Genomic DNA, 23,996 nt, shown 5'->3' on the forward strand with positions numbered 1-23,996 from the left:
ACGGAACTCAGTGCGACTTGCTTTGGAGTAAAGGATCTGGTTGTTTGGATTGGGGGCTTGCCCCAGCATTCCGCGGGAACTACCGCCCTAGCCAGCCAGAGATTAGCCCATTTTTCGATGCAATGTCTCAGTCTTGAGCCTAATTATAGGGATAATATATTGTATACTGATCTACCTCGCGGGGTTGTTGTTGTTGCAAGAAGACAAGGTATGTGAAAGCGCTTTGACTATTCTAGAGCGTGCTATACAAGTTTATCATTATTTGTCATTGTGGTGGTGAAAGAAAGAAAGAAAACACTACAGTTTCTATGACAGTTACCTGGGAGTAAGCGCTTTAAACTCAGACTTACTTCTGAGTAGACATGCACTACAGCTATATGAAAAGCGCCTTTCCTTGCAGGCAGGGGTTCTCAAACCTGGGTCCCCAGAAGTTGTTGGACTACAACTCCCATCATTCCTGGCCACAATGGCCTTTGTGGCCGGGGATGATGGGAGTTGTAGTTCAACATAACCTGGGGACCCAGGTTTGAAAACCCCTGCCTTGAAGGTATTGCAGAGCGGGGGAGAACTACTTGTCTGCGGGCAAGGGCGGCTGGGACGGGGGAGCTCCCAAGATAAGGGGCTTCCCCCCATTTTTGTTTCAGAAATCTAATATGTGGGACCCACCCCACCCATAAATGCACTTTGCCCCTTCTGTCCCATCCCCGCAATTTTTTTTCCTGGCGCCGCCACTGCCTGTGTATATTATCATATGAGAGCCTTCCGTCGCCCCCTAGCACGACCTCAGAGAAACATCCCTGCTCATCATGGGCAAAGAAAAACGAAGAGCCCTGAGGACTAGCGGCCTTAAAGCCAAATCCTTCTCTTTATCGCAGCATTCGCTCTCGGTCAGAGCCAAAGAGTGTACTTCGTCAGGCGCGGCGACGCCTCCATTCAACTTCTTAAAGACGCCACGGGACCCTACCGCGCGCTTAACCCAGGACGAAGTCCTGCGGAACTCGGCGAGACTGGCTTCTCCTGCAAGACGCCCCGAGCCCACCCTTCTCTTGGAAGCCTCGCCCAGAGAGACGCCTGGCCATAAGCATGCCTTCCAAGCGGCTGGAGGCGATCGCGGGGGCAGAACGAAGGCTCCCCAGAAGCGCTGCAGCCTGGGAAATGTAGTCTTTTTGGTTTCCCGTCCCCACCTCCGAGAGGCTGAACCCATCCTCCCATCTAGGGACACTGACCCGCCTCCCAGCTGCCTCCGCGCCCGCAGCTTGGGGGCCCGGGAAGTATGTAGGCGGAGGGAGGCGGCGGGCTTGGCAGCAGGCGGGGACCCGGCTCCGGCGCAAGCAAGCGGTGCCAAGATCGCGCGCTCGGCTCCCTTCGGCTCCTGGTCCGCAGCAGAGGCGCGCCAGCCGGCGGCATGATCATCGCGGCCGCGGCGGACCGCAACAAGGAGCCCATCCTGCGGGTCCTGAGGCAGTACGTGAGCTGCACGCAGCCCCAGGTGCAGGTGCTGGAGGTGGCCTCCGGCTCCGGCCAGCACGCGGTCCATTTCGCCCAAGCGCTGCCCAACGTGGTCTGGCAGCCTTCCGACGTGGATCCGACATGCTTGGCCAGGTGAGGCGCGGGCGGGGGGCGCGGGGGGATCTCCTGGGCTGGATTTTAGGGTTGCCCCCCCCACCCACCCCGCCCCTGCATCAGTCTGCAGGTGACCCTGGAGAGTAAGCCTGGAGAGTGGAATGGCTGGGTGTTGCTGTGAAATACTGGGGTGGGGGCCGTCAGAGGGATGCCCAGATGTGATGGACTACAGCTCCCAGAATCCCCAGCTGTAGTAGCTTCTGCTTGGGGATTATGGGAATTGTAGTCAACAACCTCTGGGAGTCCCTGTTAGAGGGAACCCGGGGTCGGGGTGGGGATAAAATACCCAGGAAGAGCTTCGGTCTGAGTTGGGAAACCCAGTTTTAGATTAATAGTAAGGATTCCTCAAACCTGGGACCCCAGGTGGTGTTTGACTACAATGCCCATCTCGTTAGGCCAGGCCTGCTCAACTCCCCCGCCAGCTGTTTTTGAACTCCCATGATCCCCAGCTACAATGGCCAATAGCGAGGGATGATGGGAGTTGTAGGCCAACATCTGCAGGAAAGCCCAAAATGAACAGCCCTGTATTAATAATAATAATAATAATAATAAATAATTCAATTTCTAGACTGCCCTTCCAAAAATGGCTCAGGGCGGTTTACACAGAGAAATAATACATAAATAAGATGGCTCCCTGTCCCCGATGGGCTCACAATCTAAAAAGAAACATAAGCCAGACACCAGCAACAGTCACTGGAGGGATGCTGTGCTGGGGGCGAATAGGGCCAGTTACTCTCCCCCTGCTAAATAAAGAGAATCACCACGTTAAAAGGTGCCTCTTTGCCCAGTTAGCAGGAGTTATGCCATCATATAATTATGTCATCTTACAATGCCCCAGATACTGTGGCTGGGGATGATGGGAGCTGTAGTCCAACAACAACTGAGCAGATTTTTAATATTATTATTGTTAATACAAGTAGTTGCAAAAATGGCACCATCTTTAAAGAAGCCTTCCCATCTCGCTTGCATGGGTGGGAATACCTCTTCTGAATGCCACCACCTTCTGAGATGATGCATCTTCTAGAAAAGTGAAGAATGCATCTTGCTCTTATGAGATGGCCATCACTCAGTGGTACAGCCTCTGCTTTGTATACAGAAGGTCCTGGGTTTGCTCCCTGACAGCATCTCTAGGTAGGACTGGGAGAGACTCCTGCCTGAAACTTGGGGAAGGCCGCTGCCAGTCAGTGTAGGCAATATTGAGCTAGACGGGCCAATGGTCTGACTCGGAATATGGCAGCTTTCCATGTTCCTGATAGCAGGATTCTGTGTTAGGCCTGCCCCCTTCTCACGAATAAATGCAGCTCTCCAGCTATTTAATCGTATTATTCAGTCATATCAGGCCTTTCCTCCCTGGCAGGACGGTAGCTCCACCGCAGTCTGTGCTTTGCAGGCATAAGGTCTAGACTGCTTCTGGAGGCGAACTGGTCTTGTGGTAGCAAGCACGAATTGTCCCCTTGGCTAAGCAGGGCCCACCCTGGTTTGCATTTGAATGGGAGACTACATGTGTGAGCACGGTACGATCTTCCCCTTAGGGGACGGGGCCATTCCGGGAAGAGCATCTGCCTGCTTGCATGCAGAAGGTCTCAAGTTCCCTCCCTGGCAGCTGAGAGAGACTCCTGCCTGCAGCCTTGGAGAAGCCACTGCCGGTCTGTGTCGCTAATACTGAGCTAGAGGGACCGGTGGTCTGACTCAGTATATGGCAGCTTCCTGTGTTTCTCTTTCTGGTTCCCCTAGAAACAGTTGCCTAACAGCAGAGTTCCGCAAGGAAGCTGCCCATGCCTGCTCTGCCATCTGCCTCCAGCAATCTGGCGTGACTCCCTGATCCTTTTCACTTCCCTTTCCTCTCTCGCAGCATCTCTGCCTTTACCAGGGCGCTCCGCCTGCCGAATGTCAGTCCGCCGATTTTCCTGGATTCGTCCCAGAGATGGGAAACCTGGGGCGACTTCCAGCCAGCCTCGCTGGATCTCATAGTCAACATTAATATGATGCATATCTCGGAAATCAGCTGCACAGAGGTGAGACCCCCTTAAAGGGCAGAAGCTGTGGTCTGCATTCATGAGCTCCATTCTGATGGCCACAGGACAGTTGAGCATATCTGCATTTTGTCCTGCGCGATTTTAGCATTTGTTTATTTTTTGCATTTGTTTATTTTTTGCTTTTGCATCTGTTTATTTTTTGCATCTGTTTATTTTTTGCATCTGTTTATTTTTTTGCATTTGTTTATTTTTTGCATTTGTTTATTTTTTGCATTTGTTTATATTTATTATTTTTCAGATGTGTTGACTGCCCCAAACCGTGTCTCTGGGTGGTTTACAACAGCAAAGAACAGATTATTTATTGAATTAATTTATATACTGCTTGACTCTGAAGGTTCTAGGCAGTTCACAACCTTACATACAATAAAAAACACAATAAAACAAACTGTTAAAACCGTTTTAAACATTCAAAGGTTACTAAAAGCCAGGCTAAGAAAAATGTGTCTTAAGGGCTCTCTTAAAGACTGACAAAGATGATAAGCCATGGACATTTTTAGGGAGCACTTTCCACAGCCCAGGAGCGACTGCAGAGAAGGCCTGCTTCCGAGTCGCTGCCAGATGGGCTGGTGGCATTCGAAGACGGGCCTCTCTCGATGACCTGTGTGGTGGGGATCATGCAGAAGAAAGCGCTCTCCCGGTAACCTGGTCCTAAGCCGTTAAAAATAATAAATAAATGATGATTAAAGCTGAAAATGAAAACCTGAAAACAGTTTTTAAACTGTTTTAACCATATGGTTTTAACCATAAAACCATATGGTTTTAACCATAGTCCAGTTAAAAAACTTGGGTGCATAAATGAGTCTTTAGGGACTTTTAAAAAAGTTGTCAGAGATGGGGAGGCTCTTATTTCAGCAGGGAGCGCATTCCAAAGCCTCAGGGCAGCAACAGAGAAGGCCCGTCCCTGAGTAGCCACCAGATGAGCCGGTGGCAACTGCAGACGGACCACAGGCAATATGAGTGATGTGCTTTGATTTGTAGTATATGAAAAAAAAATTTAAGTAGTCTGCTGAGACTCCAAGCAATTCTCAAAAGCTCTACAGGGGGGAAACGTTTAAGAATCCCTGGCTTAGAGCTTTTTCTGGATCTCCAGATCCCTTACAATGGTTAAGGAAAATTTAAGAACTGCACAGTGGCCACCTGGACTTACCTCAAGGACCTCCCCACCACCACCAGGGCGGTCATGAATCCCAGGTTCAGAACATCTGAATTAAGCAGTCAGAGGGGGTAACTAATTTTTATTTATTTTTAACTCCTTGTCATGCTGGAGGCTCAGCGAAAATAAAAATATGGGGGAGGAAAGGATATAGCTAGGCAAGATGAAAAAGTCAGAGTGCTGAATTAGGAGTGGGGAGACCCAGGTTCTAATCCCGATTCAGCCATCAAGTTAGCTGCTTGGCTTTGGGCCAGTCTCTCTCTCTCTCTCTCAACCTAATCTACCTCAAAGGGTTGTTGCGAGGACAAAAGGGGAGTGTCCCATGTATGCTGTCCTGAGCTGCTTGGAGGAAGGGTGGGATATAAATTCAAATAATAAATAAGTCTTGAGTCTCAAGACACACCCCTCGTTCCATTTCAATTCTATTGCAAACTGCAGATTAGAACTTTTTTCCACCTTCCATTGGGCTCCCCCCACCCATTAATATCTAACCTGGTGAAGAATGCTGATGATTCTGGAAACATGTCTGTTAACTGAGCAAAGAGGCACCTTTTTACACTGGTGGTTCTCTTTATTTATCTATCTTGTATTTCTTTTTTAGATTGTGAGCCTTTTGAGGACAAGGAGCCATATCTATCTATCTATCTATCTATCTATCTATCTATCTATCTATCTATCTATCTATCTATCTATCTATCCCGCTTTGAGAACTTTTGTTGAAAAGCAGTATATAAATATTCCTCATATTTGTATTTCGTCTTCTAACTGCCCTTGTGATTTGTGCATTTTTAAGATAATGCAAGCAGGAGCGCCATCTAGTGGCATGTGGCTGGATGTTCTCTTGCTAGACCTTGGCTTGACAGCTTTATGTGTCGGGCCTTGGATGATTCCGTTCTTGCTGGTTTATCTGTGAAATCTGGTGCAAAACCCAATATGTTGCCTCCAGATGCTCATACAGTTGTTGCTTGTAAGCTTAATTATATTTAAATCCCATCCTTTCTTCAAGGATGCTTGGGAGGGGGGATATGTTTTTGTTTGTTTATATTTATATCTTGCTCTTTCTCCAAGAAGCACAGAGTGGTATACATTGCTTTGTTTCTCTTTGCAACAGCCCTGTGAGGTAGGTGAAACTAAGAGAGAAATGACTGGCCAGAGTCTCCCAGTGATTTTCATGGCTGAACAGGAATTGGAACTCAGATGTCCCCAGTCCTAGTCCAACACTATAACCATTACACCACACTGGTTATGGTCTCTCCCCCGCCCTCTGCATTTAATCCTTGTGAGGTAGGTTGGGCAGAGAGTGACCAGTCCAAGGTTACCCAGCGAGCTTTATGACTGAACCAGAATTTGAACCCGGATCTCCTCCTCCAACCTAAAACTTGATGCCTGCTGCCACACATTCTGGAAATGAGCTATTGTTTTGGAGACTTATACATACATATGGAAAGAGTTTGCAAAGCACAATTTTAGAAGGGGTTTTACAGGATGCTGAAAAGAGCAATGAACATCTTCTTGCCCATTTAATAAGCACCACGTCCGCACCCTGTGTGTGTGTGTGTGTGTGTGTGTGTGTGTGATTTACATGAAATGTCCTGTAAGCATTTTCCAGGACTTAAGTGACTATTTTTTCCTTCATATCTTGTTCTCTTGTTTCCTACTCAGGGCTTGTTTAAAGGCGCAGGGAAGCTGCTAAAACGTAACGCGGTGATGCTCACATACGGGGTAAGCCATCGATCAAGATCTCTTCAACTTTGATGAGACTCCAGCAGATGGTATTTGTCGGACCACATTCTCCATGTGAACCTGCCTGTGCCCCAGTGTCCCCTCTAACAGGGATTCCCAGATGTTGTGGACTACAACTCCTAGAATCCCCCGCTGCAACGGCTTTTGCTTGGGGATTCTGGGAGTTGTAGTCCACAACATCTGGGAATCCCTGTTAGAGGGGACACTGCTATGCTCCCTGCTCGTGCCCTCCACCACTGACTGAGAGCTGGTTGGTGTGGTCTAGAGACAGGGCCTTTTTGGTTATGGCCCCTGGGTTTTGGAATGCCCTCCCAGACTAGCTTTGCCATGCTCCTTCCCTCTGGGTTTTTAAGAAACAACTGAATACCCTTTTAAAAAGAGATTTATTCGTTGTGTCCCCCCATTTGCAAAAGAGGGGGAAATGGCCCTAAAAATGCAGGGGGAAATGGCCTACCATGAGTCCCCAGCAGGACAGCAGTGCCCCCCAATAGCAAGAAATAGGCCAAAAATCGTGGGGTTTTGCCCTCTTTTCTGCAAAAGGAGCCATTTTCCCAATCTCAACATGGTGTCCAGAAATTACCTCTAAGTTGATTTCTGGCCCTCCCAGACCTGTGGTTATGCAAAAACCAACCCCTTGGGTGCGTATACCAAGGTCAGTTACCAATTCCCTCATTTTAGATACTCAAAACCACGAGTATGTAGTCTGCGATATATATATAAGATTTTTATCCTGCTCATCCCCCAAGGAGCCTAGAGTGGTGTACATGGTTATCTTTCTCCTCACAACTCTGTGGGGTAGGTTAGATTGAGGGAGACGTGACTGGCCCAGAGTCACTCGGTGAGTTTCATGGCTGAATGGGGATTTGAACTCGGGTCTTCCTGGTCCTAGTCCAGCACTCTAACCACTGCACCTGTGCACCACACTGGCAAGTTTCTCCTGTACTTAGCCACATGGGTGATGTAAGCAGTGCAGCCTCCCCCTAGTGGTGGCTTATGGTTCTGCAGAATATGGCCATGATGCTAAAGGTTGTGCCATCAACCATAGAACCATGGCGACCATAGAACCATGTGGTTTTCTTGGTAGAATATGGGAGTGGTTTACCATTGCTGACTCCCGTGCATCATGAGATGATGCCTTTCAGCACCTTCCTATATCCCTGCTGCCCGATATAGGAGTTTCCCATATTCTGGGGAAACACACCAGCGGGGTTTCGAACCAACAGCCTCCTGCTCTCTAGACAGGTTGCTTCCCCGCTGTGCCATTAGGTGGCTGGCATGATGATACCATCAGCTTTATTTTTAGTCCATCTAACTATGCCTTATCTGTGTTTTGGGGGTCCCATGTTGTCTAACAGGTTTTTTTTCCTACTTTATACCCCCCCTAGCCTTATGCCATCAATGGGATTATCACACCTCAGAGCAATGTGGACTTTGATTACAGTTTGAGGCAGAGGTAAGAGCAGTCCAGGGAAGGGCTTGGGTCTCCATGAAGGATGCTAAAGGAAGCTGCGTCATGAATGAGGAAGGTGTTTTGGTCTCAGCCCTCTTCCCGGTTTTTGTTTAATTGAGGGCCGCTATCTCTAGCAATGCATTTCACGTTTGACATGCAGAAAGGGAGGAGAGCTGGTCTTGTGGCCACAAGCATGAATTGTCCCCTTTGCTAAGCAGGGTCCATCCTGGTTTGCATTTGAATGGGAGGCTAGATGTGTGAGCACTGTAAGATATCCCACTTAGGGGATGGGGCTGCTTTGGGAGGAGCATCTGCTTGCTTGCATGCAGAAGGTTCCAGATCCCCTCCCTGGCAGCATCTCCAAAATAGGGCTGAGAGAGACTCCTGCCTGCAACCTTGGAGAAGCCGCTGCCCGTCTGTGTGTAGACAGTCCTGAGCTAGATGGACCGTTGGTCTGACTGAATATAAGGCAGCTTCCTATGTTCCTACCACACTGTGTTAAGGAGAAGCCAAGCTGGGGAATCTGGCTTGGGCTTGGTCCATCTACACGGACTGGCAGCAGTTCTTCAGGGTTTTCAGGAAAGAGTCTTTCCCAGCCCTACATAGAGAAGCTGCCAGGGATAAAAGCTGGGACTTGTCCATGCAGAACAGATGCTCTGCCACCGAGCGATGGCTGCCCCTGATAAAGCTGCCCACTGACTGCTGAGTCAGACCACTGCTCCATCTAGCTTAGGATTGCCTTCACAGACTGGCAGCGGATTCTCCAAGGTTGTAGACAGGAGTCTTTCTCAGCCCTATCTTGAAGATGCTGACAGGGAGGGAACTTGGAACCTTGTTGCTCTTCCCAGAGCGGCTCCATCCTCTAAGGGGAATATCTCACAGTGCTCACACATGTAGTCTCCCATTCAAATGCAAACCAGGTTGGACCCTGCTTAGCAAAGGGTGCACTGCAATTCATGCTTGCATCACAAGACCAGCTGGCCTCCCTGATTGGGTTGGTCAGCACCACAACAGCATCTCGTGTCTTTTCTCTCTCGCCCCCGCCCAGGAATCCAGCCTTGGGACTCCGGGACACCCTTTTTCTGCAGCAGCTTGCCGAGGCCAACAGGATGCACTTGGAGAGGATGGTATGTGAGGTGGACCCATAGCGAGCAGGCGGTGAGGTTGTGGGCGGGGGGGTGGAACAGATTTGCTAGAAGTCAGTTCGCGCTTGGGCCTGCCATGGTGCATTTTCACCTTCCTGCTGTACAGGAAATGGTCTAGTGAGTCCCCACGAGAGAAGACTGTGCCACTTCAGACTACAGGTGGGAGTTGCTGTTTTTCTGCACCCCTCCGTGTCAAAACTCTGCAGGTGGAGAAGTAGTGTACAAGGGAGAAAGAAGGAATTAAGACGAGAAACCTAGTGGAAACCATTTGAAAATGTGCCTTCAAAGAGGCGGGTTTGAACAGGGGCATAGCTGTGATTGAAGACGTGAGGGAGAAACAAATGTCCCCGAGCCCCTGAAGGACTCGGGGCCAAAGGGTTGGGTGGCTGTTCACCCTTTACTCCCCAACAACATGACTCACGGCTGTAGATTCATGTCAGCTTCAAGGGAGAGGAGTCTTCTTCAGGAGGGAGAGGAGAGGAGTGTCAAGAAGCATCCCTCCCTCCTCTCAGTTGGTTGGTTCTTGCCGAGGTTCAGCCCAACCCTCTCTGGGCCTGACTGACAGGAAGGAGAAGGTTTGGGGGTGGGGGCTTGGAGAAGCAGGGGCCTGTCTTCATTTCTTGCCCCAGGCCCCCTGCAACCTTGCTAGACTGCTAAGCCCGTCCTCTGGCAGCTATGCCACTTTTCTGCTTGCAGAGATTTTATTTTATTTTTTTATTTAAATAATCTTCTACCATGAGGGATGATGGGAGTTGTAGGCCGACATCTGCAGGGGCCTGGAAGTTGCGCAGCAGACTGTCTCACTGCAGACTGTAGGCTTACAGATAAAGTAATGTGTGATGCAACAAAGACAAAAATGTGTGCAAATATTTCAAGGATTTGTAATATTAAAAAAGCACAGAAGGAATAATACAACCCCGTTTCCTGTGTTTAAAGGCATTGCATCATTCTGTTTGTTTGTTGTTTTGTTGTTCCATGCTGTTCTTGTGTTACAAGATCCAAGGTTGCAGAAGAGAGTGATTTATGGTTGTTTGAAAGGGAGTTTGCTGTGTTTTGTGTTACTTTATTCTTCATTGGCAATACTACAATATGAGAGAACAGCCTAGAGAGAACTTCCCAACTAACTGCACCAGGACAGTGGGAAAGCGGCCATTTTTGACACCCTGCCTTCCCCAGGAAGCCCTCTATGCCATCTGTAAATATGTCCTCGAGGGCTGCGCTACCCTCGGGGACATATTTCCGGTGCTCAATCATCCATAGACGAGCTTATTCTGGGTCAGGATTGTCTGTAGCAAAGCAGCTTCCTCACTGTGACCTGTTGAAAGCCAGCCCTCGACACAAGCTTTGGTTTTTTGGGAGGGGAGCTAGTCCTGCAGGAGGCAGCATGGATTGTCCCCTCTGCTAAGCAGGGTCTGCACTGGTTTGCATTTGGATGGGTGGCTGCATGTGAGCTCTGGAAGATAATTGCCTTAGGGAATGGGGCTGTAGCTCAGCGGTGGAACACATGCCTTGTGCGAAGAAGATCCCCGGTTCAATCCTTGGTAGCATCTGCAGGTAGGGCTGGGTAGGAAGCTGCCATATACTGAGTCAGACCATTCCTCCCTCTAGCTCAGTATTGTCTACACTGACTGGCAGTGGCTTCTCCAAGGTTGCAGGCAGGAGTCTCTCTCAGCCCTCACTTGGAGATTCCACCAGGGAAGGAACTTGGAACCTTCTGTAAGCAAGCAGGCAGGTGTTCTTCCCAGAGCGGCTCCATCCCCGGAGGGGAATCTCTTCCAGTGCTCACACATCAAGTCTCCCATTCAAATGCAACCAGGGCAGACCCTGCTTAGCTAAGGGGACAAGTCATACTTGCTACCACAAGACCAGCTTGCGTTTGTTCTCTCTCTATCTTTCTATATATATATTTGATTAAATGTTGTCGTTGTCGGCTCTTAGTGACCACATAGATTGATCGTCTCCAGGATGATCTCTCCTCAACTTGTATTATTTTATTTATTTATTATTATTTATTCGATTTCTATACCGCCCTTCAAAAAATGGCTCAAGGTGGTTTACACAGAGAAATAACAAACAAATAAGATGGCTCCCTGTCCCCAAAGAGCTCACAATCTAAAAAGAAACAAGAGAGACACCAACAACAGTCACTGGAGGGGTGCTGTGCTGGGGGTGGAGAGGGCCAATTACTCTCCCCCTGCTAAATAAAAGAGAATCACCATGTTAAAAGGTGCCTCTTTGCCAAGTCAGCAGGGGTTAACTTGGCCGCTGTGTGTGTGTGTTTGTGTATAAATATAAATATAAATAATATGAACAACTGTCTGTATCTTGTATCTTTCCAGTGGCTGTTTCTTTTCCTTTGTAGCTTGTGAGCCCTTGTGGGGCAGAGAACCATCTTCCCATTCCTTTTTCTACGATAAAGTTTTGGATAAAGTTTTTGTTGCATAGAAGTATGTAAATATTCTTAAAAATAACTTGCAAACACATGTGGGACCTTTAAGCTGACATCCTAATGAAATATACTTGAGGAAGTCTTACCAAAATTTAGTCATCTTTTAGAGTGACCCCCTGAGTCGTACTATTAGATAATGTCATTGGGATGCTAGCAATATTCTCTGTTAAAGAGGCACTGCAGCTGTTGCTGGACTACAACTCCCATAATCCCCAGCTGCAAGTTGGGGATTATGGGAGTTGTAGTCAAACAGCAACTGAAGAACTTCAGGTTGACCACTCCTGGTTTAATATGAGAATAATGCTGACATCCTAACTAAAACAGAGTAACTCCTGAGTAGTACTATTAACGCCCATCATCACCAGCTAGTTTTAAATTGCAGTTGAGAAAGATGGAAGTTGTAGAAGCTGGAGAACCCCTGTATTAAACAATATATATCAGGGTTGCACAACTTCAGCCCTCCGCTATTGTTGAACTACAACTCCCATCATCCCCAATCGCTGTCCGCTGTGGATGATGGGAGTTGTAGTCCAACAACAGCTGGGGTGGCTGAAGTGGTGCCAGCCCTGCTCCATACATGTGTGTTGCTCATTTTTGCAAGTTTTGCTCCCCTTCGTCGTTGCAAAATGTTGAGAGTAACCCCAGGTTTTCTGCTTCTAGGTGGATATGCCGGCAAACAATAAATGTCTTATCTTCCGTAAACTCTGAAATGGCCCGAAGGAAGGTGTCTGAGGCATTTCCCGCCCCCCTGCCCCCCCTTCCATCCTGCTCCACGTGGCTTCTTGTGGCTAGACAAACTCCTCCTGGTGAGATGAAATGAGCTCCTACCAGAACTTTGTAAAACTTTTCTGAAGAACTCTATCTCCTGAGGGTATCGCCGAAGGGCTTGCCTTTCCATGCATAGGTTTCATTATTCGGTGTGCTGCTGCTGGTTTTCTTGCAAAGGGTTAACTTTAATTCACCTGCCCGTCCTGAAACCTTGTGGTCTGTTTCAGCTCCTCAGAAGCAAGGCTGCCTTAGACGGCCTTTTGATAGAGGCGTCAGTGTTTGCTGGCCCTGTCCTGGGACTTCGTTTGCAGAGGACAGGAAAGGGTTTGGGGGGAAACGCACTGGGGAACCAGGGTGGGAGGAGGTTGCCCTGAATTGTCTTCCCTCAATAACTGAGAAGTTTGATCCACTCTTACCAGAACAAGGTGGGAAGGAATTACATCAATTCTATTGAATTGATAGAATTGAAATATCCCTTCATTTCATGTAACAATAAATAAAAATTCCTGTCTCCTCTTTGGAGACCCCGGGGTGTCTCTCCTCTTTGGAGACCCCAGGGGGTCTCTCCTCTTTGGAGACCCTGCCCTCTCCCTTTTGGATTCTGCTGGGTGTTCCTCACCCAGTCCAAAGGGCAAGCTTTAAGACTGCATTGTGGCCACAACCGGCATCTTAAGGGCTCGATCCCCACCCCCACCCACTTTCAAAGAATTTAGTGCCTTCGGTAGATTCACTGACGATCTCCTTTATCAAGCAGAAAAACAAAAGGAGACCTGGAGGTTTTAAGATCTCCTATAATGGTTGGTATTAACACTCAGACATTGTGATACTACAGGGCCCATCTACACATTTGGATAACTCACATGGTACAGAGTTCCTTGGGACAGCACCATTTTCGTCGGCAGGTGGAGGATTTCCTGTCCGAATTTTCCCCGACACCAAAATCTCCCTGCCTGTGGGAAACCTACATCTTGGGGGCAGAATATTATTTTCCCTGTTAGTTTTCTAGGGTGCATTCAGCCACATTATTAAACACGCCCCCCCCCCAAATTCTGTATTGATACAGTCCCAGGAACTCTGTTCCGTTTGATTTACCTGCATGGATAGATCAGTTTGCAACCTTGACTTTCTAGCTGTTGAACTCCCATTCCCACTTATTGCAGCTGGGGCTGATGGGAGTTGTAGTTCAACAGCTGCTGGAGGGTCAAGGCTACCTACCCCGGTTGTAGTGATTTTGTTCAGTGAGACATTCTTTGACTATGTCAGCATTCGAAAACGCACATCCATACACACCTGGTACTTCTCTCCCAAGTGTGTTTGGTGGTAGAAAAACCGCTTCCAAAAGTAAGGAAATGCTGTGTCTTCCCAATTTGGTCCAACTGATACAAGCTTTCTGTAACACCCACTCGAATCATTTTTGCTCTTAAAAAAATAATAATAATCTCGGTATGAGGCAATGGTACCCTCTAGTGGCAATAAGTAGAATAGGACTGATGTGTCGTTCAGGTTTTGGGGATGTGGGATTGGTAAGCGAGAAACCGGCAGACGGACCAAGGTTGATGTCTCCCTGTATGTGCTATGCTGTATTTGGCTGGAAATAAATGTCAGCTCTGGGCATTGCTGTCTGTGGCTGTCTTTATGGGATGCTCGGGAGAAGCACCAATCCATTTTCTTATCTGGCCTGGGTTACGGAATCACAGCATCAGAGGAGGAAACTTGATAATCTGCACCCAGGGAAGACGCAGTTAATCAGATCTAGAATTCTGCTCTAAACCGTGAAAATAACATTGTACACTGCTGTTTTTTCTTTGCTTTTTGTGAGCAAAACTCTGCACCCCAGCAACCCCACTCTGATTCTCCAAATCAATTCAGTTCTGCAGAAGCAGCAACTTTTCATACAACTGCCTGTTGTGCAAATTTGACTGGCTTGCTGGGCTGTGGGCCGACAGCTTGGAGTAAGGATGCTGTCAAAGTGGACCATTGAGATTGCGAGCAAGCGATCCTCAGTAGAACTAATGGTGTCTCCTTCCTGCTTCTTTGAACAAGGTACAGTAACGCTTACCTAGGACCAGTCACGGGGATTCCCAGATGTTGTTGACTACAACTCCCAGCATCCCTAGCTGCAGTGGCCTTTGCCTGGGGATGATGGGGTTTGGAGTCACCAACATCTGGGACTCCCTGTTAGAGGGAACACTGGTCCTATAGCACTCTCCTCTGTTCTGTGAATGGGGAATTGACGCCTCTTTGAAGGGCCGCCTTCTTGAAACTACATGGTGGATCAGCAAAATATTTTTTTAAAAGAATTTGGGTCCCTTTATAGTCCTCTCCCATGTATGGTGAATTTGGCTTGTCTGTGTCATTCATGGGCCTCTAATTGGAATAGCCACCACCTTAGGCTCATAGGAAGCTTCCTAATTCTTATACCAAGTCAGACCATTGGTCCAGCTCAGAATTGCCTACCCTGACGGGCAGCAACTCCCCAAGGTTTCAGGCAGGAGTCTCTCCCAGCCCTTCCTGGAGATAGAACCATCTTTGGTAATATGGGGCTGATTCTCTTTTAGTTTTTATAATTCTCAATTTTTTTAGCTTTTTAAAATAACTTATAGTTTGAAACTTAATTCTGATTGTCGTTTTGGCCTGACTTTTAACTGGTTTCCTTAATTTGGTTAATTTTATTTTACGTTGTATCTGTTTTATCATTGGGAGCCGCCCCAAGCAGTAGTGTACTAGAGGGGTGGGGTATACATAATTTAAATTAAAAAATGCTGCCAGGGAGGGAACCTGGGATCTTCTGCATGCAAAGCAGATGCTCTACCCCGAGCGACAGCCCCTATCCCCTAATTTATTTATTTATTGAAAATATTTATAGCCCACCCCTTCAGTGCACTACTGCTTGGGGCAGCTCACAACAATGAGATAGACACAAGATACAATAAGAGCAATACAATTAACTAAATTTTAAAAATTCAGATTAAAAACCACACTTAGGTTCAATTTAAAACTGAAAATTATAAAAAGCTAAAGAGCCTACCAGATATAACGAATTGATAATGGAGCATTAAAAGGCCTCCTTAAAAAGGTGTGTTTTAAGATTTTTTTTTAAAAAAACACTGAGGATCCTAAGGGGGGGATATCTTGCAGTGCTCACACATGTAGTCTCCCATCCAAATGCAATCCAAGGTGGACTCTGCTTAGCAACCAGGACAATTCCCTGTGTTCCCACAAGACCAGCTCGCCTCCCCTTAAACCAATATGGTGGGTTACTACCACTTAATGCCTCTGTCTGTGGTGGAACTACAACTCCCATCATCCCCAGCCATACTAAATGGTAGCTGGGAATGATGGGAGTTGTAGTCCGACCACAGCTGGAGAGGCGAGGTTGCCTGCCTGTGACTTGACGGGTCCTGGTTGTCAGACTCTGCGGAATCCGAAACTGAGCGCTTGGGCGAAGTTTGCCAAAATGTAGAATTTGCTATTAAGTGGTGGGAGAGGGAGAGAGAGCAGCTATTGTGACCGAGGTGGACACACAGGAATTTTTTTTTAATTATTCATTTTATGTTCGCTGGGCGGGCGTGTGGGATCACAGGCACAGATAAATTATGGCTCACACGAAAAACAGACGGTAGGTAGTTACAAGCATAACGAAGCTCATTGTAACAGGACAGTGTTAATAGCTGAACAAATGTCAACAAGAGGCTGGTCCATGGAAGTGGCCTGGGGGGAGGAAGGGGGTCAGGATTTCTCAGCACCAGCCCTCCTCCCCACTCTGAGGCACGTGGGGTTTTCCAGCGGTCGCAATTTGCCTTGCCCAGTCTCCACTCCAGTCCTGTGTGGCTACGACGGCACCCAAAGAGAAGAGCCGTGTCGTCGAGGAGGGATGATGCTTGCCTTTCTCCCCTCCTCCCCTGAGGCGAGCAACCTGGCCTAGTCCTGGAAGCGGTTGAGGATCTCACAGGTCTTCTTCTCGAGGAGCTCGTAGATCTTTTTGACCCGCTTGTCGTTGGCGGCCCGGACGTAGCTGTTGGGGTCGAGAACGGCCATGCCGTCGTGGACCTCCCCCATGATGATGAGGGGGCCGTCCTCAGCGGTCATGTTAGGGCAAGGGCAGTTCCAGTCCATCTCCGTCAAGGTCACTTCCAGGTACTTGATGCTGAAGATCTTGAGGCCCATCTTCTCGTCCTTGAGGATGTCGTCCAGAGCGAAGCGGGCGATGCCGGAGTCCTGGTCCTCGATGATCTCCATCAGCCGGCCCACGATGGCAAAGTCGCTGCGGCAGAGGCTGGGCACCATCTTGCTCTTCAGGCGGCAAGCTTTGCACTGCAAGGTCTTGGGGAAGGGGCAGACGTCCTCACAGCTCTCTTTGCTGTCAAAATTATTCTCGTTCCCCTCGCAGCCGCTATAGATGAAGGAATGGCACTGCTTCATCAAGTGGTTGTAGGCCCAGCGGGGCTCCCAGTTCTTGCAGGGCCCCTGCACCACAGGCAGAGTGCAGAGGTTGACCGCGTTATTGACGCAGGCCAATTGGCACTCCTCATAGGTGTCAAAGTGGTTCTGGTTGGCTCCGCAGCCGCCGTAACGGAATGTGATGCAGGAGCCTTTCTTGGAGTCAAAATGCCAGCGGACCTGGTAGGCCTCGCAGTCCTGTTTATCAGGTTCCTTCAGGCACTCACCGGGCAGGAGCGGGGGGGCACTGGGGGTCCTCGGTTCCCCTCTGGAGTGCTCCCTCTTGATGACTGAGAGGGGGAAGTCCGCTCGCAGGAGGCCGGCGGAGTTCCTGGCCGTGCACGTATAAATCCCAGCATCCTCAGGCTGGGCATTGTAGATGACCAGCTGCCCGATGTTCGTCACTACCACATTGCCGTACATTTGGTCGGGCCGCATGATGAAGTTTTCCTGGTGGTCGCTCTGCTTCTCCCACGTGATGTCGGGACGGGGCCGCCCACTGACGTCGCAGTGGAAGCTGGTGGTGCCGCCCACGTAGACCAGCTGGTGGAAGGGATTGTTATAGAGGGCCGGGGGGATGGGGACCTCGGCAGCCGCCCCAGGCGTCGGGTGAGCCGTGGTCTCCATCGGCACGGGGCTGGTGTTTGGCCAGGTGAAAAGGTACTTGCAGGTCACCACGGCGAGGCTGATGCCGCGGATGCAGGCCTCGGCGTCCATATAGCATTTGTTGTAATAGGTGAGCCCATCGGAGGCACAGGTGAAGTTGGGCTCCTTCTCGCACCGGTCTTTGCACTTGCAGACAGGCTGCCCGTCCCAGATGTCACAGTCCGAGCCTTGCTGCGTGCAGACGAAGCTGTCGCACGTGGCCTCTTGCACGAGCTCCAGGGAGGAGAGGCTTCCATCGGCGTAGCGGGCGGCCACGCAGCTCCGCAGGCCGCAGACGTTGGTGCAGCATTTCTCAAAGGCTTCGCAGTCCTGTCGGAAAAGCGGGAGCAGAGCTTTTAGGGGAGGGGATCTGGCCCTGGTCTTGCCGTCTAGCTCAGCAGCCCAGCACCCAAAGCTCCATCTGAAGTCTAATTCGTAAAAGAGCCTGCTGAGATGATCACTACTACCTGTCTGTGTCATGCTCATGGTGATTTTTGACGAGTTCTACACCACCCAATGGCACAGCAGGGGAATGACTTAACTATCAAGCCAGAGGTTGCTAGTTCGAATCCCCGCTGGTATGTTTCCCAGACTATGGGGAACACCTATATCGGGCAGCAGCGATATAGGAAGATGCTGAAAGGCATCATCTCACACTGCGTGGGAGATGGCAATGGTAAACCCCTCCTGTATTCTACCAAAGACAACCACAGGGCGTCGACACTGACTCAACAGTACACTTTACATCCCTAGGAATGGAAAAGAGGTGACTGCATTTCAAGACTTTCAGCTTTGAATGTGTTCTCATGCTTTGATTGTCATGCGGTGGCCAAATTTGCAATGGCGTTTGAAAAGCTTTTACTCATCAGATGGTTAAGTCTGTCAATTAATTCCCTGGAAAAGGGTTGATTCCTGAGTACCGATTTAATGTAACTGTAAAATTGGAAATTGATGTAATGTAAGTTGCTGTAGGTTGTATTAATTCTCTTGCGGTTTTCTGGTCATCATACTTTTAAACCAATCAGTCAGTCAGTCCAGCTTTTAAAACTTTTTAAACTACTATAAAATTTCACCAATGTAGGCAGAGGAATGGAAATGGAGATTGGCAAGAATGTCCTCCAAAGATTGCCCCATAGAGAGAGGACAATAATTTGTGCATTGTGACCCTAACCCTGACTCTTTCCGCTGTGCAAAAGTGACTGCAATTTTACCCTAATCATTTGCTGGGTAGGGATATAGAAGGAGTGAGAACACAGAGAAAGCGGACAGTGCAACCGTGCTATTGTGTGTTTTCCATCTCTAGAGGGCGTAGGTGTTGCCAAAAACCACTGTGAGTGTTCATCCTCTGAGACAGCACAGCTGGCCAAAATTTGTGGACCTGACTCATGGACTAAATCCTGCCTCAAAAGCTGATACACCAGAAGCTAAGAATAATGCTCCAGCTTAGCAATAAACATGACATTCATTAATGCGTCTGCAAAAAAGCAACCTTTCACAAGACATGCTGAAAATTTAGTGAGTCCTGTAAAATTATTTGCTTCGTGTCATGCAGTGATTGTAATATTATCCACCTGTTTATGGATCAGATTGTAGGCTCTTTGGGGACAGGGACCATTTTTGCATCCTCCTTACCCACGTTGAGAACTTTTGGTGGGAAAGTGATATATAAATAATACTAGTAGGCATTGCTACATGTAAGGCAGTGCTGCACAAATCCTGCCCTTTGGTGTACAATGTAGTGTAGTACTTTGGTGTATAGGACAGTACAGATAGGAACATGGGAAGCTGCCATATACTGAGTCAGACCATTGCTCGACCTAGCTCATTACTGTCTTCACAGACTGGCAGCGGCTTCTCCAAGGTTGCAGGCAGGAATCTCTCTCTCAGCTCTTTCTTGGAGATGCCACCAGGGAGGGAACTTGGAACCTTCTGCTCTTCCCAGAGTAGCAGCTCCATCCCCTGAGGGGGATATCTTACAGTGCTCACGCATGTAGTCTCCCTTTCATATGCAACCAGGGCGGACCCTGCTTAGCTAAGGGGACAAGTCATGCTTGCTACCACAAGACCAGCTCTCCTCCTAAGATACTGGGTGGGTTCTCACAGTCACAGGAATCGTGGTTGGATGCTGGTTTCCCACATTGCCATGTGAACCTGTGTCCCACCAGCAATCTTGGTGCTGTCTGGGGCAAAAAGCAGCATTGGCTGTGTAGGGTCCAAAGTAAGGTAACCAATCTCTGGATGCTCCAAACGAACATCCACTGATCGTGTGAACTCACGTCGCTCACCAATCTGGGTTACCTGCCCAGCAGCCACCATAGACATCCTTGGGCAGAGTAGACGCCATATACTGGCCCTCTAGCATCACACCTGCTCTCCATGGCTCCCAAGCTCCCAACTCAACACTTTTGTACCTGGCAACAACATGGAACACTCACCTGCAATGCCCACCTCCACCTGTCCCACCATCAACAGAAGAAGCTTCTACTGACTCAGGCCCTTGGTCCATCTAGCTCAGTATTGTCTACCCAGGCTGGCAGCAGCTTCTCCCAAGATTTCAGGAAGGGGTCTTTCTCAGCCCTACCTGGAGATGCTGCCAGGGATCGAACCTGGGACCCTCTGCGAGCAAAGCAGATGCTTTACCCCTGAGCTACGGCCCCATTAGAAATATAGATGCCTATATTTCTAATGGGGCATCTCCAGGTAGGGCTGAGAAAGACCCCTTCCTGAAATCTTGGGAGAAGCTGCTGCCAGCCTGGGTAGACAATACTGAGCTAGATGGACCAAGGGCCGGAGTCTGTAGAAGCTTCCTCTGTTGATGGTGGGACAGGTGGAGGTGGGCATTGCAGGTGAGTGTTCCATGTTGTTGCCAGCTGGAGGCTCCCAGTCTAGGAACTACTGCTCTAAGGGGAAGATCTCACAGGGCTCACACGTGGTCTCCCATCCAAATGCAAATCAGGGTGGACCCTGCTTAGCAAAGGGAACAATTTGTGCTTGCTGCTACAAATCCAGCTCTCCAGATGCTCTGCCTCTGAGCTATAGCCCCATCCCCATTTTTGTTCCCCCCCTCTCCCCCCCCACACTGACCCCCTTTTTCTCTTGGGGGTGGGGGTCGGGGGGTGGTCCTCTTCCATGCAAATTGCCCATGGCTGCACAGGCAGCTGGACTCCTTTTTCCTTAGGTGCACCCTGGGGATCAAGCCCCTAGCTGAAGGACTTATTTTGTTTACTACATTTATAAATCAAATCAATCTTTATTACCATCCTAGACCAGCATAAACTACATTTAAATCTCACTTTTCCTCCAAGGAGCCCAAAGTGGTGTTTGTGGTGCTCTTTATCCCTACAACAACCCTGTGAGGTAGGTCAGGCTGCGAGAGAAGTGACTGGTCCAGAGTCGCCCCAGTGAGTTTCATGGCTGAATGAAGATTTGAAGGTGAATCTCCCCAGTACTAGTCCAACACTCTAACCACTACACCATGCTGGCTCTCACTTGCAGTTAGGTGCTCTAACTCACTGTGTGACACCAGCTGGTTCGATACCTGGCAGCATCTCCAGGCAGGGCTGGGAAAGCCTAGAACCTTGGAGAGCTGCTACCAGTCAGTGTAGACACTACTAGGCTAGATAGGGCAATAGTCTGACCCAGTAGGCAGCAGCTTCCTATATAAAACCGACAGCAAAGGCAGAGAATGTGGCATATGTAATGCCTTGGGAGGGCAAGGATTCAGTACAAAACTCAAACAGCCCCTGTGCAAAATTGTGGATTGCCTTTCCCAATTACTGGAGAAGGGAAGGTGTGAAATCAAAGGAAGGCCGGAAGAGGCCTATGCTGGTCTTCTGGCAACAGCTCATGCCTTTCAGGGAAAAGCTTTCTTGCTTTCATGCTTTTCACAAATGCCTTGCTTTCATGCCTTTCACCTTCATAAAAGTAATGAATTAATAGACATTTATCAGCGTTGAACATTGGCAGTTTCATTCCCTTCTCTTAGGCAATGTATTTGTATTCTTTCTATTCAAGGTTTTGCATGCTGTAACAGCGCCCAAATGCTAGGAATATGTCCCCTGTTAAGTGAGCAAAGCAGCACCCTTTTAAAGTGGTGATTCTCTTATATTTATCAGGGGAGAGCAACCAACCCTACCCGTCCCCAGCACAGCATCCCTCCAGTGGCTGTTGCTGGTGTCTCTCTTGGGTTTCTTTTTAAGATTGTGAGCCCTTTGGGGACAGGGAGCCCTTTTTTTTAATTCCCAAAGTGGAATAAACCCTGGAGAGCTGCTGCCGGTCAGAGTAGGTAATACTGAGCTAGCTGGACCAGTGGCCTGACTCAGAAGATGACAGCTTCCTATGTTCCTATGAACTGATTCCTATGAACTGAACTGTTCCTATGTTCCTATGAACTGGGGACCCGGCCCATTCCATAAAGCTTATGGACATCTCAAGTTGCTGGATCCAGAGTCAGACCTTTGTCCCATCTAGCTTACTGTTGTCTGCACTGACCGGCAGCAGCAGCAGCTCTCAAGCAGAATAATTTCATCCCTGCCTTTTAAGATCCTTTTAATTGGAGATGCATTATAACCTGGGGCCTTCCACCTGCAAGCCATATCCCAAAGCTACAGACCCTCTCTGGACAGCCTGCCTGATTCCCCCTCCATTGTGGGAGGAGAACTGGTCTTGCAGTGGTGAGCATCCCCTCTGCTAAGCAGGGTCTGCCTTGGTTTGCATTTGGATGGGTGACTGCATGTGAGCCCTGAAAGATATTGCCCTTTGGAGATGGGGCCATGGATCAGTGAGGAGAGCATCTGCATTGCACCCAGAAGGCCCCAGGTGCCCTCCCTGGCAGCATCTCCAAGATAGGGCTAGGAGAGACTCCTGCCTGCAACCTCGGAGTGCTGCTTCCAGTCGGTGTAGTAGACCATACTAAGCTAGATGGACCCAGCCGCTTATGTTTCTATGCCATAGAAGGGCATTTCATCCAAACCGCCCACCGGCTCCCCCTGGTGGCTGCCGAGGAGGGCGGGGGGTGGCGGCGCGCGCGAGAAGCCGGGACTCACCTGATCCATGTGACACTCCCGTTCGCAGGTGCTCTGAGCATCCACCCAGAGGTTGGGGTTCAGCTGGTTGGGGCACACCCCCAGGTGGCTCATCCTGATTGGCTGCAGGCTGGCCCCTTCTGCCAGGACAGAGAGCAGAGAGAGAATCAGTGAGAGCAGCATGGAGTCTGCCGTGTGCTCCGGGCCTGCCTCTCCGAGCCTCCTCTGGCCGCCTCCGCGCTCCAAGCCCCTGCCTCCCGACGTCCAGAGAGGCATCCGACTCCGACCGCCGCCTGGAGCCCACTGGCTGGCTCCCCCACCCCAGCCAGCAAGAGTCTTCCACTTCTCCTCTGTGACAGACAAAACAATCACATTCGCAACCAGGAGCAAGCGGGGGAGAGGGAGGGAGGCCGGAGAGAAGCAGTCTCGCTTGGCTTTCCCCCCTGCTCTCAATTCCCCCGGTGCAAATGCTTCATCTTATCTCCGTCCTTGGTGCCTAGTGTCCATTCCCAGGAGTACCCCGCGAGGCCTTCGAAAATGCCGCATCTCTCGCGCAGGCCGGTTCGCAAGACCCCTCTCCAGGGGACGGCGGTGGTGGCGGTTCCCAGGTGGTGGCTGGCTTTTCGGAAGGGCGGCTTGTAGGTTCCTTCCTCCAAACTCCACTCAGTTGGGGGTGACCGGCCTGCTCTCCCAAACCCTGCAACCCCTGAAGGAGTCCTTCAAATCCAGGCTCCAAAAAGGGGAGGTTTTTGGTCCGGGCCAGAGGGAAACAGAAGGCCTCTGTGCTTGGAAAAGGCTGGAAATTTGCTGGACTGTGTGCAGACCGTTTGGGAGCATCCACAGGGAAAAATCAAACCCCTGGCCACTGCTAAGAGAGTTATAAAGCAGTCGCTCTGGGTATGTGTGTGTGTGTCTAGGGTGGGGGTAGAAAAGGAGGAGGGGGTTGTAACCTGAATCTCCTCCCCTCTCACCCATGCGTCTGAGAGTTTGGAATGGTAAGTAAGTGACCTTAGACGCTAACCCTGTCTGGGTTGATCGACTGGACAAACACTCGGAGGAGATCAAAGCGGGGGGGGGGGATACCGTAGGGCCCTCCGCCTTCCCAAAAAGAGAGCGAGAGAGACAGACTCCGACCCATGGAGTGGGGTGAATTCTTTCAGGATGAGAGAACATCCTAAAGACCTCTTGTCTCTTGGGAGCGAGCCTGACCGTACCAGACCCGTCCCAGGGTAAGCCCAGACCTCTCACACAATACCTGGGCACATTTTTTTGTGTGTGATGGGCTTCCTCCCTCTTCTCCATCGCTAAAACCCCCGTGCCAGCAATGCAGATAGTAATCTGCAGCTGCAGAGGCAGGCTAGTGATACGGATCAAGGGACCAGGCATTGGAGAACTCCCTGGGAGAGCAGCTGAAGTGAGGCTCTGGTGTGGAAAGCTAGGAACCGCCATGGGGGCCTGCAAGGAAAGAGAGGCTGCAGGAGGAGCTTCCATGCACAGGGACAGTATATCCCCACATGTCG

The 23,996-nt window shown here is 49.5% G+C and overlaps 2 protein-coding genes across 2 annotated transcripts; one reads left to right on the forward strand and one right to left on the reverse strand.

The window, feature by feature from the left end:
• Nucleotides 1-1,103: 1,103 nt before the first annotated feature.
• METTL26 (methyltransferase like 26) lies at nt 1,104-13,981 on the forward strand. Its single transcript, XM_053276425.1, has 6 exons — nt 1,104-1,602; nt 3,476-3,638; nt 6,475-6,534; nt 7,941-8,008; nt 9,054-9,132; nt 12,260-13,981. Exons 1-6 carry the CDS (start codon nt 1,406-1,408, stop codon nt 12,305-12,307), a joined length of 615 nt encoding a protein of 204 aa, XP_053132400.1. The 5' UTR covers nt 1,104-1,405; the 3' UTR covers nt 12,308-13,981.
• A 1,235-nt stretch (nt 13,982-15,216) lies between these two features.
• Nucleotides 15,217-23,455, reverse strand: WFIKKN1 (WAP, follistatin/kazal, immunoglobulin, kunitz and netrin domain containing 1). The gene is made up of 2 exons (XM_053276424.1): nt 22,498-23,455; nt 15,217-17,782 (listed from the first exon to the last, which is right to left on the reverse strand). The coding sequence occupies exons 1-2, from the start codon at nt 22,750-22,752 to the stop codon at nt 16,289-16,291; spliced, it is 1,749 nt and encodes a 582-aa protein (XP_053132399.1). The 5' UTR covers nt 22,753-23,455; the 3' UTR covers nt 15,217-16,288.
• Between the last annotated feature and the right edge of the window lie 541 nt (nt 23,456-23,996).

The sequence above is a fragment of the Hemicordylus capensis genome, chromosome 13 (assembly GCF_027244095.1).
Source record: "Hemicordylus capensis ecotype Gifberg chromosome 13, rHemCap1.1.pri, whole genome shotgun sequence".
NCBI lineage: Eukaryota > Metazoa > Chordata > Lepidosauria > Squamata > Cordylidae > Hemicordylus > Hemicordylus capensis.